The following is a 16133-nucleotide window of genomic DNA, read 5'->3' on the forward strand; positions in this document are numbered from 1 at the left end:
CTCCCCTTACCTCCCAGCCACACCCAGCCATATCTCTTTCTCATCCCTGCAGATCCAGATGGTTTGTGTTTTCCATAGAGATGATTGGCTAATCTGATGAATTATTGCTATGTTAATTTGTTAAGAGATAAAAGTGAAAGGAATCTCAAGACCTTCCTCCTTTCCAAGTATTGGGACTTTAACAGTGGCCTTTTGGAGATAATGTCCCTCCCTTTGTAATAAATCCCAAAATAAATCCATGCAATAGGAGGGTGGCACTGTGGTGGAAAATAATTTGGTTATTATAATGGTTATTATAACTTGGCTTGTTTATCTTCTCTCTTTGTAAGTAGGAATGGCCCTGAGGGTAGAGCAGACCCACACCTTCTACACCTAACCACAAGTCTGGGACCTCAACCAAGAAAATCTGTCAGGAGCCTTTAGTTAGTAGAGTAGCTGGTGGATGTACTCTCATAATACCTTCTGTTCAAACCTTATAGGCTTTCCTGCCCCTGTTATCATTCAGTTACAGATTTGCCTACACTTGGGAGCAATGCATGAGAAGCAGCCTGCTCTTGGGATGCAGGGCACTTGCTGGACTTCCGCTGTCCAGAAGGGCTTAACTCTACTTCCTAGAAAGAGAAACAAAACTCTGCCTGCTAACTTCTCACCTTTTCCATGAAGTCTTCTCCAATTATTCAAGTTTACATTGAGTTCTTCCTTTTCTGACTGCTATAGCAATTATCTGTTCATTAAAATCATGAAATTCTGTATATTGTTATTTGCACTTCAGGCAAGCATATCTCATCTTCCTAAGTCCAGTGTGTGCTTCTCATTAGCTATTTCTCCAAGAGAGAAGAGACCATGGGAAGCAGGATATCATTGGGCAACTGAGGATACAGAAGGGCTACTGAAAACATGTAGATTCATGGATGTTCAGTCATCCAAAGACATGCTCTAGCCACCTTAAAATAGCAGCATGTCCCTCAGAGGATTCTGCTAGGTGTCCCTTAAATCACTAAATGGTGTGATCTTCCCTTCTTGGGATGAATTTTAGCCAGTATTACCTTGGTATCTCCAAGTGTGTGCTGACACAATAGAAAGTGAACACATCAGATCAGAGTCATGTACTTCTGGTGTAAAGATCCAACTCTAAACCCATGCTAAGTCAAGCATGCTGTCAGCACCCCAAAATGACCCTTCCCATAGCCTTGGATGTTGTCCGTTTCCTCATTGACCACTTTCCTCATTTCCACATGTCCATCTTTGCTCTGCTCTCTACTCCATCAGGAACCTGACAAGCTCATTCCTGATAAGGAAAAAAGACCAATAGAATGTCTACTCACTGTAGTACTTTAACAGAGGACAGAGTCATAAGCCAATACAATAGAAATGTAATAGTGGAATTTCAGGCTTCAACAAAAAAGTTAAGGGGCTTTAGTTTTGGTTAAGAACTTTCTAGCTACTCCACAAAAGATTACATAAGTAGCCAACTATTCCCACTATTTTTAATAGTTTCTCTTTTTTTCTTTAATCTATAGGATTTCATAAATGAGTTCCCATTTTACAAGTATAGTAACTCATTTGAATCGTCATAGTATATGCATCTGTAATGGCCCAAGAGGGCTTTTGTAGCCAAAGGACTAAAGAAAGCACCGGACACGTTCTGAGACATGAGATTTTATTATGGGGCTTACCTATAGGATGGGGAAGTCGAGTCACGTTGCCCTGAAATCGGCAGCTTCTCTGAATGGATTCAGGAGCTGCTCTGAATGGTGGCGAGTTCAGAGCACAACCTGGAAATAGTCCTCACTTTGTGGGGGCTGAATAAGCTGGTTATAAGGGCTCGACATTCCAATGGGTATGAGAGCATAAGGCGGGGAGCAGGGGTCATGCAACATAGGGAGGGGTTGATTGTAATCAACAGGGGGGAGGGGAGGATTATGGAGATAACAGTATCTCAGGGAGTCTCAGGGAGGAGGTAGTTTCAGGTATAGATTACAGTTAGCATCTGATATTACAAGGAGAATAGGTCAAATCTTAACTGTCCTAGGTCAAACAAACTGCTGTGTGCAGTCTTCAAGACACTTAGGGGCCCGGGGCTCCCACAGCATGTTTCTAAAGTGTTGAATTATGAGTTAGAGAGGCGGTATAATGCAGTGTTAAGAGCATGAGTTCTGAGTTCTGGATTTGCACCTGCAACATTGAGACAAGTTGCGTAAATGTCTTTGTGCCTCTTTCTCTTCACCTGTACAATTGGAGATAATAATAGTACCTACCTCATGTGATTATTGTGAGGATACATAGAAGCCATTAGAACTTTGCCTGGCACATAATCAATGCTCGATAATAGTTACCTATTATTAGTAAGATTTATTTTATTTGTAAATGAATAAAAATAGAATGTTTAGAGCTAATGAAATATAGATTTTGGGCAGGTCTTCATATTTTAATTTTCCATGTCTTTACAAAAAAATATTAAGCACAATAGATAATTCTTACGAGATTGCAAATGATTTGCACACCATTTTCGAAAGGTACTTGTTGGGGTTGACTACATGACACTGTAGGTTACTGTCTTATATAAATGCCTTTTTAAAATTTTGATCTGCAGACGGAAGCTTTCCCTAAAGATGAATCTGCATTATCTGAGAGAAGGAGAGAGCTCCACAAGGAAGTTGAAGTAGCTAAGAGGAATTTGGCCCAACAGGTTAATATCAACTCTCATTTAAGTTTCCATAAAAGAATGGTTCATACAAAGTGTTTATTTTAGACTGTGCTCTATTAAACCTCATCAGAAGGAAAGTCATCAAAGAGAGTATGATCCTTTTTAATGTGGGCTTGTTTCTTCATTTCAAAGTCTACTCTAACTCCACATTAAATATGGATAAAAAGTTGTGTTTATACCACAAAATTTATAAAAACTAATGAGATTTTAAAATAAAAAGGCTATTGATTATGTTAAAAGTAAACAGCAGATGTTTCATTTCACCAGTGTCGAATTAAAATGTATGATTTTTGTTTATTCAAGCCACTGTAGAAGTATTTTAAAACATGCTTTTATGCCTTTTCTTTTCCTTAAAGTCACTTGAAAATACATTCTGAATAAGAAAAAGTTCTGTCATGTTGGCCTGCTAGTTTGTATATTCTTTTAAACAATAAAGAAAAAACTTGGCATTAAGATAGAGATACTCCTTTGTTTTATGTTTTAATAAATTCCATATAGAAAATAAAAAGGTAGTCTATGATTCTGACCTTATTGTGTTCCTTAAAATAAGTAAATTATAAATATTATGTGATGTTTTTCAAAAGAAAATCCTAACCGAAGCTGAGTCTAAATTAGTAGAACAGCAACTTGCAGAAGAAAACAAGCTTTTAAAGGAGCAAGAAACCATGCGAGAGCTGGTATTCAACCTCGTCCGTATGACTCAAGTCAAACTTGATGAGAAGGATCAAAAGTCTAAGGATTTTCTGAAAGCTCAGGTAATTGCACTTTTGTAACTTTCCTTTTTAATTACTGCAAGAGTTAAAGGAAGCCTCATTTTAATGCAGTATTCATTGGAAAGCTATAATTGTAAGTCTTCTAGTTCCAGAGACTATCAATCTTCCCTCAACAGGACTCAATAATGCACTGAAAAGTAATTCCAGGATTCTATTAGCAATGTCAACAATCCAGAGGGAAAAAGAGATGGATCAGTGAGGATTTGAACAGAGGGCAATTTCTATAAGAATGAGATGGATATTTCCATGTGGACAGGGCTGGCAGCTACACAGGCCACAGATTTCAGCTATGATTCACCACCATCTCAGATTCCACTATGATTTGCCTAGAAACAATTCAGAGTGGTAGCATTCCATGGCTCTCCCTCCCAAGTTCATCAAGCCAGTGTTATTTAAACCAATGCCAGAATACCCTTAGTTACTGCTTCACCCATGACTTTCCTGTCAAAGTGCCAGAGTTGAGCTAGTGCAGCACCCCAAAACAAAAACAAAAATACAACAAAGGACAAAAACAACCCTCCTGTCACGCTCTCTGAAATTCTAACATTAGAAGCATTTATTTCACATGAGGATTATGTCTAGAAGTGAATATTTGCTACATGTTGGGGATGTGACATATTATTAAAAGAGAATACCTGAATTTATCATGTAACCCAGATGTTGGCTATTTCTAAGTGCAACCTTGGTTCTCATTCTGATCAAGTATTTACACAGGGGCAGTATTTCTTATTCTCCAAAATGAACACATTTACACCAAAGCATTAGTAGGCAATGATTTTGTAGAGAAGACTGAGAAGCACACATCCCACAGCAAACTCTTCAAATCTCCCTTTAACTGTTTATCTTCCTCCTTAGAACATTTGAGAAATGAAAAGAAGTTCAGCATGGTTGGCACATGGAAGAGGGGGAGGGATGTCAAATGGTGAGATCTGACAACAGGAGAGGCCCGATAATGAAGGGCTGCAGAATCCATGTTAAGCAGTTTGCGCTCCATCAGGAAAGCTATGACAAGATTTCACGGGATACTTGGGTTTTGATAGCGTGAAGAAGGGGAAGAAAGAGTTCAGGGAAGAATAGAGGAAAAGCGAGCAGCTGAAACAGAAATGGAGTAGGAGCAAAACAAGGAGATGAGAGAGCAGACATGAGAGAAGACCATCTTCACCAAGGGCAGCATCTAGAATGGGGCTGGTCCAGTACAGTGTTCTCATTACAACTTGCTGTTGGCTAGGAAGATTCCATTCACATGAGTTTTCCTAGTTAGAAGCTTTCTCTTTAGAAGTTTAGAAGCACGAGAGGTATGCTTATTTATTACAGGAAACACTGATCTGTTTTATGAATTAGACAATTTTAAGTAATTTGAAAACTGAATACACGTTATCTATGTGTGACTACTCTATGTAAAACAGACGTCATTAAATTAGCTAATTCATATAAAAGCACAAGATAATTCTTCCTCTTGAGATATGGAAATAAAAAAGGAAAAATATTGTTTATTCCTTAAGTGAAATATTGGAAATTAGTCTCTTAAACATTATAGCTATAATTAGCTGTAATTTTCATAAGAACACGATCTTATTTTATTTTCACTAACCATCTATTTCCCTAAAGAAAGACAAAAGGTGAAAGGAAAATCAGTGTTGCTGTCAACCCCCCTAGACAGGGTGGATAGCACTACATTTTTAGATATGTTTATTTCTTCACACAAACAGTTACTTTAATAATAATAGTTTATTCCCTGGCTCCTGTTCTCACTGAGAACAACACAAAATAAAATTGCTACATGCCAATCTCAACTCTTATGGCAGTTTCTTTTGAATCACTCATGTCAAATGGGTTTTGCTCTCACAATCTCAGAGGAGAGTCCAATGGAAACTATTTCCTCTGGTTTCTATGAAGAAATACTTCATCTTTGAATAGATTTTTTACCCTAGATGAAGGACCCAGGCCTTTTAATTTGAAGAACATAACTAGTGTATCTAGCACCTGGTTTGTGTTTAGGACTTCAGTAGTATAATCGCTGTCTTTTAAAATATTCACATGTAATCAGTGCCCCACATTCTTATAGCTGGTCGCAGTGTGGTGCTTCATTGTGTAGAAAAACACACCTTATGTACAAAATAATGGAAAAGCATTTTAAAATCATTACTTCAGTCTCTCGAAATAAAATCACAATGTGTTCAATTTATAACATTTATCAAAACTTTTTACAAATCCTCTTCCTATCCACCACAAACTCCACATTTACCTACCACAGTCCAGCTGTCCATAATTACTCCTCCCCTCTCTCAAAAGATCCCCAAACTTTTCCTAAACCTAACCTGAATAGGCTCTTCTCTTCTCCCCCTTTCTTGTGCTTTCTCTTCTTCAAGTAACCCTTTGTCCTATGCAATGTGAATCAATTCAGCTGACCAAGCTATTTTCAGATCTCCCCCTCACTCTTGATCTGCATGACCTGTTAGGCCAAGTAGAGTTTTCCTTAATGGATGAAAAGAGAGATGGGGTGAGGCTAAGAGTATTCTTATATTGCTATGGTGATTTTTCTTTCACACTTAATTTTTACATTTCAGCAAAAATATACCAACATTGTTAAGGAAATCAAAGCAAAGGATCTTGAAATCAGGATACATAGAAAGAAAAAACGTGAAATTCATCGGAGGTAAAAAGTTATGTTATGATTTATCTATTTAGCTGAAAAAAATTTTGGATTTTTGTGTCACAAGTTCCAAAACCACTTTGGTTTTTTTACAGACTCAGCGAGTTTGCTAAACTGTATGACACCATTCGAAATGAAAGAAACAAATTTGTTAACTTACTTCACAAAGCTCACCAGAAAGTAAATGAAATAAAAGAAAGGCATAAAATGTCATTAAATGAACTGGAAATTTTAAGAAATAGTGCAGTTAATCAGGAAAGGTAAGCATTACAATAACTTGTCCTTTCAAAGGCACATCTTCTGATTCATTTGAACTCTAAAATATTCTGAACATAATAAAATAGAAACTAACAGTCTTTTAGAAAACCAGGAAAGCTCTTGTTCAACCACCTTGCTTTGTAAATGATAATCCAAGCATCTGAATGTGATTCCTTTTTGGACCCATATTTTTAAGTGAATGAAAAACTAAATTATTTAACTATGCTTACTATGATGATTTTTACTTGCCTAATTAGAAAGAAAAGCACAAATTTGGTAATTTGCATTTGAAGTTAGAAAGCAAACAAATTGTTTATTAATCAGCATCTAATGTGTTTGGGGGTGACAATATAGCAGAATGTTTAAGAGAGGTGACTTTCTAGATTCAAACCCTAGCCCTGTAACTCACCAGCTGTGTGGCCTGGGGTGGGCTACTTTACCTCTCTGGGTACAATTTCCTTATCTGTAAAATAGTCCTTATTTTATAAGATTTTTTTTTATTACTATATGGGCTTAATCCCATATAAAAACACTTGGAAGAGTGTCTGGCAAGTGGTTACTTCTTATTTATTATTTATACCATGTGCCAAGATATGTTTGACTCTTTCACCTGTGTTTAGTCCCAGGTCTACTGCGTCTGCACAACCTGAACTTTTTCTGGTGACCATTATGGCCCAGTTTCTTTTAATAAAGGCATTACAAAATGGCCTCTTGGGGTGGGAGAAGGTATGCAAAGAAAAATCTAATTTCCTAATCAAGGTTCTCACCCTACTTGAAAGCAAAATCTCATTGATAGAAACCACGCATTCATTCAGCATTTATTGTGATGCTCTGCTGAGACAGGCACCACCTGGTGTCCCCATGGACATTATCAATTACAACCATCTCTGTTCTGAAGAGAGCATAGCCTCCTGGGAAAGACAGAGCAGTAAATGAAGGCCTTCAGCCCTTTCTGGCTTTGGCAAAGGGAGGCAATGGAGGCTTGGGGCACAAGAAGAGATGGCCTCATCTGGCTGGAGGCAGATCTGAGACCTGGAAAGATTACTGAAATTCCTGATAAATAGCGTATGAGGATGTCACTCTTACTACTACTATTGGCATTTCATGGGAAACAGTAAAACAAGAGCTACTTTGACACTGCTTGCATTTCAGAAGTCTTTTCTTGTTTTTAAAGAAAAGAAAGAAAAGTATAATCTTACCAATTGCCCCATTATTTTTAAAGAAAACTACAAAATTCCATGCTGAAACATGCCAGCAATGTCACCATCAGGGAGAGCATGCAAAACGATGTGTGCAAAATCGTAGCAAAACTCCAGGAAATGAAAGAGAAGAAAGAAGTCCAGTTAAATAACATTGACCGGCTTGCCAATATGATCACAATGATTGAAGAGGAGATGGTGCAGCTTCGCAAAAAATACGAAAAAGCTGTTCAGGGTCGAAATGAAAGGTAAAAACCAGGAACCTGTTGGGAGACCTAAGCACCCAGGGATCCAATTTAGAATGTCACCTTTTTTTTTCTACCTAGAGTTAACAGTGGGTTGAGTCACATTTGATCTTCAGGTTTCATTAGCCTTTGAAGGGGAGAGGACTATGGTTTTTTGCCTGAAAATAAGAAGTGCTGTTCTAGTGAGACGGACTGCCAAGAGGGGAGTTTGGGGAAGTTAATCACTCGAAGATCAAAGACCTTAGCCAGGCTATTTTTCAGTATGCCTCTGATGCCATCAAATTCTTTCCGTATAGTTGACGTAAATAATTCTTTACATCTTGTATATATTTTTGTAGCAACTTAGATCTCATTATGATATTTATTAAACCATTTCTCCGGTTCATTTTTTCAGCAAGTAAATAAGACCTCTAGGAGTAGCATTATTTCTTCCAGGCTGCAATTATATGATTAGTCAATTGCTATTTTAGCAGTTTCTCTAAGTGGCTTGTGCTCTGAGAAATCTGGAATGTGAGATTGTAGAATCCTGTAATTACCTCTGGTATCAGATTTTTTGTTAAACTTTGTGTGCTGTTATGGGTAAGGCCTTGGGTGCTAGATACTGAGAATACAAAAAGTGGTAAAACACTGCTCATGGCCTCTGTTGTTCTGAGAGTATTTGATCATGAGCAGAGCAAAAAAAGGGAAATTGCCACAAACTACAGAGGGAAAGAGAAAACAAGATAAAAGCAATTGAAGGTAGAAGTCTGGGTTAATGGATATGCACAGAATGTAGAAGGACCTTCAGGGTCAGCTGAAGAACAGCACATTTTCAAAGGACTGGTGGGTGTTTTCTCTGGGAAAAAAAAAATCTCTGATTTGGCTCCTGGCACAAACAAAAGCATTTGGGCAACGTTGTGCTCCCAGGCCCAGTGAGATCTGTGGGGTATGATCAATCATGCAAACCAGAGCTGCAGGAGTTAGAAAATTCTTACTTTGTTTCCTCCCCATATTCTCCTCTTAAGGAGGGGTCTTTCACCCAGAATGATTGTAAAGGACAGAAATCTGCCTGTTTATAGGGACATCAATGTCAGAAATACTCATCTTTAAAAGAACCTAACGAGCCAGGCAACTTAGCACGGAATCGTTACAGAAGCACATTCCCTGGCTCTCTGCCCACGTGCATCTGGCCAGGCCTTAGTTGGCAAGTTTGGCCCAAGTAAAGGGTCTGCAGAAAATCAGACCATGGGATCACTTGTTCATGCCCTAGGACTGACATTCTTTCCCACCCCAGGAAAATGTTTGGGACTTAAGAGATACTATGGTCTGCCTCAGACTCGAGATACTAAGCAACCCTCCCTTCCTTATCTCCAGAAAAATCCCAAATGTGTAGTTTAACTAGAAAGCCATCAGCAAATATCTATTGTCTTCCAGAATTATGCAATCTTGATGTGTATTTTTCTCCCAAAGCTAGAGAGAATGACAATGACTAGTAAAACAGTGGCCCCAACACCCACTTATCCTCTGTCTTTGAATTTGACCTTAGTGGTGTTCAGCTGATAGAACGGGAAGAGGAAATATGCATTTTTTATGAAAAAATAAATATACAAGAGAAGATGAAACTAAATGGAGAAATTGAAATACATGTCCTGGAAGAAAAGATCCGATTCCTGAAACTGAGGATTGCAGAGAAACAAAGACAGATTCACGTAACCCAGAAATTACTGCCAATCAAGAGGTCCCTGGATGCTGACATAGCAGTCCTCCAGATTCAGGTGAGAAAAGTATTCCTTAAGATACTTCCTGAGGTCATTTGCCACTATTTTTCTTTTTTTTTATTATTAACTTTATTTATTAAAAAAAAAAAAATTTCAAACAAAACAAAGCAAAGGAATAAGAAAAAAAAATCCTAAAATAACTTCATTGCTTCCAATTTCCTCCTAATTCTTCTTTATTAGTTTGTAGGTTATCTAATTTCATACGTGTCAATCAAGCCAAGCTACTCCTGGTGCCTCAGAGAACCCATGAGTTAAGTGTCTTGTTTAAAAATGCCTTTCAGTGCTGCTCGGAGGTGGAATCTGGGCTGCAGGCATCCATGCTGACTGATGTCTTTTTTCCCATGGAGTACTTTCTACCTTTCTTGGAATGTAGATCCTCCCAGGATTCAACTCTAGTTCAGCTCCTCATAGTCCAAAACCTCAGGAGTCCAGGGGTTCACTACTCCCAACATAATATGTGGTTTTGGTGCTTGTTGGAAAGATCTTGGGGACGAGAGAGCTCTCTTAATTTTTACACTCTTGCCCTCTGGAACTAAGATAGTTGTTTATTATTAATTGGCAATCACATATAGAGTCCTTATTAACCCCTTGTTTGAGTTTGTTAAAGCTGAAGAAATGCAATATACCAGAAATGGGTTGGCTTTTACAGTGGGGATTTATGAACTTACAAGTTTACAGTTCTTAGGCCGTGAAAATGTCCAAATCAAGGCATCAACAGGATGATACCTTCTTCCTGAAGACCAGCTACCAGCAAGCTTGGGCTTCTGTCCCAAATAGCACATGCAACAGCTGCTGGTCCTTTTTCTCCCAGGTTTCGTTGCTTTCGGCTTTTGGCTTCAATGGCTTCTTTTCTCAGCTCCTCTGGTTTTTATCTTTTAGCTTCTCTGGGGCTTTTTTCTGTGTTTTATCTTCTTATAAAGGATGCCAGTAAGAGGATTAAGACCCACCTTGAATGAGGTGGGTCACATCTCAATTGAAATCAAAAGGCCCCACACCCACAGGAACAGATTAAAAGAACATGATTTTTTCTGGGGTACATAGAGCTTCAAACCATCACACCCCTATAGTTCCCTTGCACATTAATAAGCTGGCTTCTTTAACATGATATAGCAAAATAAAATTAAGCCATGAATATAAAATTACTTTCTTCCCACATAATAGTTGGGTTTTCTTTTCCTAACAGAATTAGAGAAAATATTAAATTACATATTTATGATTTAGACTTTTCCCCATTGGTTCATATAGCGGGAATATTTTAACCTATAATATATTTCTAAAATGTCAGGTTTGCTTTCAAAATTTTCTAATTATAAAATTATGTTCAGTTAATGAAATTTTGAAAAATACACAAATGTTAAGAAAGAAAATAAAATTCTGTCCCCAAGAGATAACCACCATCAAAATCATAAAAAATCTGGAAGAGATCCATCCAGTCTTTTTCTAGGTATGCAAGTGTTTTCCTCTAGCTCATGCTGCAGACTAGAGTTTTGTACCCTGCATTTCATCCCTAATCATGTCATTGGAATTCAAAAGGCTTCAAGGTAGTGGGTGATGGGTTCTTTTTATGCCATTTGAATACATGTAAGCTATGTGGATGATAGGCTTTTTCGGTTTGCACAGATATGCTAATGTTCTGATTCAGTGTTTGTTTTTTAGTCTTACATTCTCCTAGCCATACATTTTTTCGGTAAGTGTAGCCTGGGTTTAGATATGATTGGCTGGAACATTGCTGCCCCAGGATTCCAGAGAACAGCCCCTGTGGCTCTGACACTTGATTTCAGTGAGCAGTCCAGCTTCAGGGGCATCTCATCAGCCCCAACCCCCCACTGCTTGTTTCACTTCTGTGCACATCAGCACAGACTCGGGACTCACTCTTTCCACGGTTGACACCTGCATAAAACCTTTCATGCACGGTCTGTCTATGAACTGATTTAATTGAGGATTTGGGATAATAGGTTACATTACAAAAATACATAGAACTTCAAATTAAACATCAGGTATCTATGCCCTTTAAAGTTATCATTGGGGACTGTTCCTGGGTGCTATACCCCAGACAGCACCCTCCCCTAACTCTATTTCACTGGCTTGTCTTTGCATCTTTCACTTCCTATGTCCCCTCCACAGGCTTGCCATCCCAGATTGGCAACCCCCAAGAACTCCATGCTTGTCTCAATCCATTTTACACACTATTTGGCTCTCTCAAACTCTTTCCCAAAATGCAGCTTCAGGCCCATCTTTGCCCCATCCTAAACTATCAAAATGCATAGCAGAACAAAAGAACCTTAAATTCAATAAGATCCACAACAGAAAAATTTCCTCTCTGTTATGTAAGCATTTTATTTGTGTTAATTACAAATCAGTACTTCTATTCAAAGGATAAAATTTGTTGTTCTTAGAAAAAAATGGCTTTTTATTATATAAATCAAGTTATCCTGTGCAAAATATGAATTCTGTTTATGCAAGAGGAAAATATTATGTATTTACTGACACTTCATGCCCTTACTGGAGATGAGCCTTTACTATTTTGACTCCATATGAATTGAGACATGTGGACTGTTCTGCCAGAGTCAGTTCTAATGTTAAGGACAATTGAATAGAAAGCTTCCCATTAGCCTTCAAACTGCACTTAACTGTTTGATTGTGTGCCTGGCACGAACCACACATGCCCTTGAAGTACTGGGTGTGAAATTTCAGATACATGACATATCCTATTTGTTACAGGCACAATGTTTTTGTTCCTATTTTTCAGTCTTCTCCTTTGTTGGATTATTTTCCCGAAAACTTCTCTTAAGGGTTGCACTTTTTTCAAGAAGTTGTTTGAAAGTTTTTAATTGTTAAATGCTTATTGGACTATTGTGAGTCATGTTCTCCTGGTGCCTGCAATAATAGCTTCACTTTAAGGATCTTGGAAGTCACATGAGCTATTTTTAAGACAAAGAACACTATTTTATATAGAAACCATAAGCATTTTTTCCTTACTGACCCATGAGGAAATGAAACAAATCAAGGCCCCACTTGGATAAGCTTTTGTGTTTTTTTTTAATTTCTTAATTAAGAAAAGGTAACATTAAATGTTATTAATAAATCCATACAACAAATGTTTAACTATATATGTATGTATACTTCAACTGCATATGAAGGACAATTAGGGAGTGTGGAAAGATAGGAAGAGAACTCAAAACAAAATAATTAAATTATTATTGATGTCACCATTTAAAATTCTTGTAGGGTGCCCCAAATAAAAATATCTTGACAAAGAAAAATGAAGTGAGAGGTCTCACACTACCTGACTTTAAAGCATATTACAAAGCTACAGTGTTCAAAACAGCTTGGTACTGGCATAAAGATAGATATACTGACCAATGGAATTGAATTGAGTATTCAGCAATAGACTGTCTCATCTGTGGACAACTGATCTTTGATAAAGTGGTCAAGTCCACTCAACTGAGACACAGCAGCCTCTTGAACAAATGGTGCTTGGAGAACTGGATATCCATATCCAAGAAAGAAAGAATGCCCCTATCTCACACCTTATACAAAAATTAACTGAAAATGGATCAAAGAACCTAAACACTAGAGCCAAGACCATAAAACTATTAGAAGAAAATGTAGGAAAATATCTGAAAGATCTTGTGATAGGAGGTGGTTTCCTAAACCTTACACCCAAAGCATGAGCAATGAAAGAAGAAATAGAGAAATGGGAACTCCTCAAAATTGAACACTGTTGTGCATCAAAGGACTTTGTCAGGAAAGTAAGAGGCAGCATAACACAATGGGAGACAGTATTTGGAAACCACATATCAGAAAACTGTTTAATATCCAGAATGTATAGCGATCCTACAACTCAACAACAAAAAGACAAAGGACCCAATTTTAAAAATGGGCAAAAGACATGGACACTTTTCCAAAGAGGAAATACAAATGGCTCAAAAACATATGAAAAGATGCTCAACCTCACTAGCTATTAGGGAAATGCAAATCAAAACCACAATGAGGTATCCTCTCACACCTTCTAGAATGGCCATTATAAAAAAAAAAACAAAACAGAAAACTACAAGTGTTGGAGAGGATGTGGAGAAAGAGGTACACTTATTCATTGTTGATGGGAATGTAGAACGGTACAACCGTTCTGGAACGCAGTTTGGCGTTTCCTCAGGAAGCTGAGTATAGAATTGCTATATGATCCAGCAATCTCATTACTAGGTATATACTCAGAGGAATTGAAGGCATAGACACAAACGGACATTTGTACACCAATATTTATAGCAGCATTATTCACGAATGCCAAGAGATGGAAACAGCCCAAATGTCCATCAACAGACAAGTGGATAAACAAACTGCAGTATATATATACGATGGACTATTACACAGCTGTAAGATGGAATAAAGTTATGACACATATACCAACATGGATGAATCTTGAGGACATTATGTTGAGCAAAATTAGCCAGAAACAAAAGGACAAATACTATGTGGTCTCACTAATATTAGAACTAACTACAATGAGCAAACTCTGAGAGCTAAATTTAAGAACACAGGTTATCAGTAGGTAGAAGGAGGATGGAGATTGGACATTTGATGCTGAAGGAGTATAGAATGTTCAACAGGATTGATTGTCAAGATCCAGAAATGTTTAGCATAATACTATCTGATGGTAGCACAATACTGTAAGTATAATGAACAAAGCTGAGTGTGAGTATAGTTGAAAGACAAAGGCTAGGGGCATGCATGACATCAGAAGGATAGATAGAGGATAAAAACCAGGACTGTATAACTTAGCAAAACCTAGAATGGACAATAATGGTGATTAAATGTACAAATATAAGAAAGTTTTTACATGAGTGAGAACAAATGAATGTCACCATTGCAAGGTGTTGAAAATGGGATGGTATATGGAAAAAATACAATCAATACAAACTAGGGTCTATAGTTAACAGTAACAGTGTAATATTCTTCCATTAAATTGTAACAAAGGCAATATACCAAAGCTAAATGTCAATAACAGGGAGATATAAGGGAGGGGTATGGAATTCTTGTTGCTGATGTGGTTGTCTCTCCTTTTTATTTTTTATTATTCTTTTTTTTCCCCCTCTTCTTTCTTTGTGGAAGAAATGGAAGTGTTCTCATATAGATTATGGTGGTGAATGCCTAACTATATGATTATACCAGGAGCCATTGATAGTTCACTTAGGATGGATTGTATGGTGTGTGAATAAAACTGTTTTTATTTATTTTATTTAAAAAATAAACAGAAAGATACAAGTGCTGGAGAAGATGTAGAGCTAGAGCTATACCTACTCATTGTTGGTGGGGAAATAGAACAGTGCAATCCCTCTGGAGGGCAGTGTGGTGGTTCCACAGGAATCTGGGTATAGGGCTGCCATATGATCCTACAACTCCATTATGTGGTATATACTTGGAAGAACTGAAAACAGGGACATAAATAGACATTTGTACACTGATGTTTATGGCATTATTATTCATGATTTGCAACAGATGGAGACAACCTAAGGGTACAACAGTGGATGAATGGAGGGGTGAACCATGGTTTATACAGTGGAATGTATATATAAACCACAGGTGAAATGTGTAAACCAACTAGGTGAATGAATCTTGAGGACATTATGTTGAGTGAAATAAACCAAAAATGAAGGGACATTTATTGTGAGGCCTCACTAATATAAACTAACTATAATGAGCAAATACTGAGAACTGAATTCAAGAGCATAGGTTATCCAGGGATAGAATGGTGGGCAGAAATTGGGCAATTGATGATTAAGGAGTACAGAATGTTCAATAAGCCTTATTGTAAAAGTGCCTAGATTGTAAGCTCTTACAAAAGTCACATCTATGCCTGAGTTTTAACTGTTATTTCTAAATCCTGAGATGCTGAGCTCTTTCTGTACAACCTGGTAGTTCCCTGGAAATTCGGGTATCTTTGTGACACCTGAGAACTCAGAGTTAGAGTTCTGCAGCTCTGTAAGTCAGCATTAGTCCACAAAGCAACTGTTAAAGAATCTGAAAAAGAGGTCAGACTACAATTAGAGATATGAATGAAACAGACTTGGTTAGGACTAAGGTAAATTAGAGTACAGGGTAAAGGAAGATATTGACTGTATTTTAAAACTCCAACTTCTGTGTGAAACCAAAGGAAAAGAGATTTATGTGGTACAAATTTATATTTTCTGTAACATACTATCTAATTTAACCCATCTGGTCAGTTTATTTAAACAACGTAATTACATGGAAACTAGAATAGGGAATGAGTTCTTTTTATTCTGTACAGGCTAATGTAATACCCCAATACATCCCAGAATATTTTGGACAGAAAATAAGAAAAGTATTTGCAGAGTGCCCTTGAGGGACTGGGGGAAAATCTGTAACTATTAAACTTGCTCACCAGGGAAATTCCTGCTATTCTCTTAAGCAATAGGGGCTCCCAATTTAATAAGCCAAGCCCTCAATCTAGAAGCTTGCCCTTATGAAACGTCTCTCCAATGGTGAAGCTAAGCCTACTTAACCATGCGTAAGAGTCACCCCC

The 16133-nt window shown here is 37.6% G+C and overlaps 1 protein-coding gene across 3 annotated transcripts in view; it reads left to right on the forward strand.

Moving 5' to 3' along the window:
- The window catches only part of CCDC146 (coiled-coil domain containing 146), a 170109-nt gene that overhangs the window by 145826 nt on the left and 8150 nt on the right, over window positions 1-16133 (forward strand). For all 3 annotated transcript variants that reach the window (XM_037836488.1, XM_037836489.1, XM_037836490.1), the window contains 6 exons: window positions 2594-2689; window positions 3292-3462; window positions 6048-6136; window positions 6229-6393; window positions 7614-7838; window positions 9361-9589. In XM_037836488.1, the coding sequence (XP_037692416.1) occupies window positions 2594-2689; window positions 3292-3462; window positions 6048-6136; window positions 6229-6393; window positions 7614-7838; window positions 9361-9589 (975 nt within the window). The remainder of the gene's footprint in view (window positions 1-2593; window positions 2690-3291; window positions 3463-6047; window positions 6137-6228; window positions 6394-7613; window positions 7839-9360; window positions 9590-16133) is intronic.

Source organism: Choloepus didactylus, chromosome 5, assembly GCF_015220235.1.
Source record: "Choloepus didactylus isolate mChoDid1 chromosome 5, mChoDid1.pri, whole genome shotgun sequence".
NCBI lineage: Eukaryota > Metazoa > Chordata > Mammalia > Pilosa > Megalonychidae > Choloepus > Choloepus didactylus.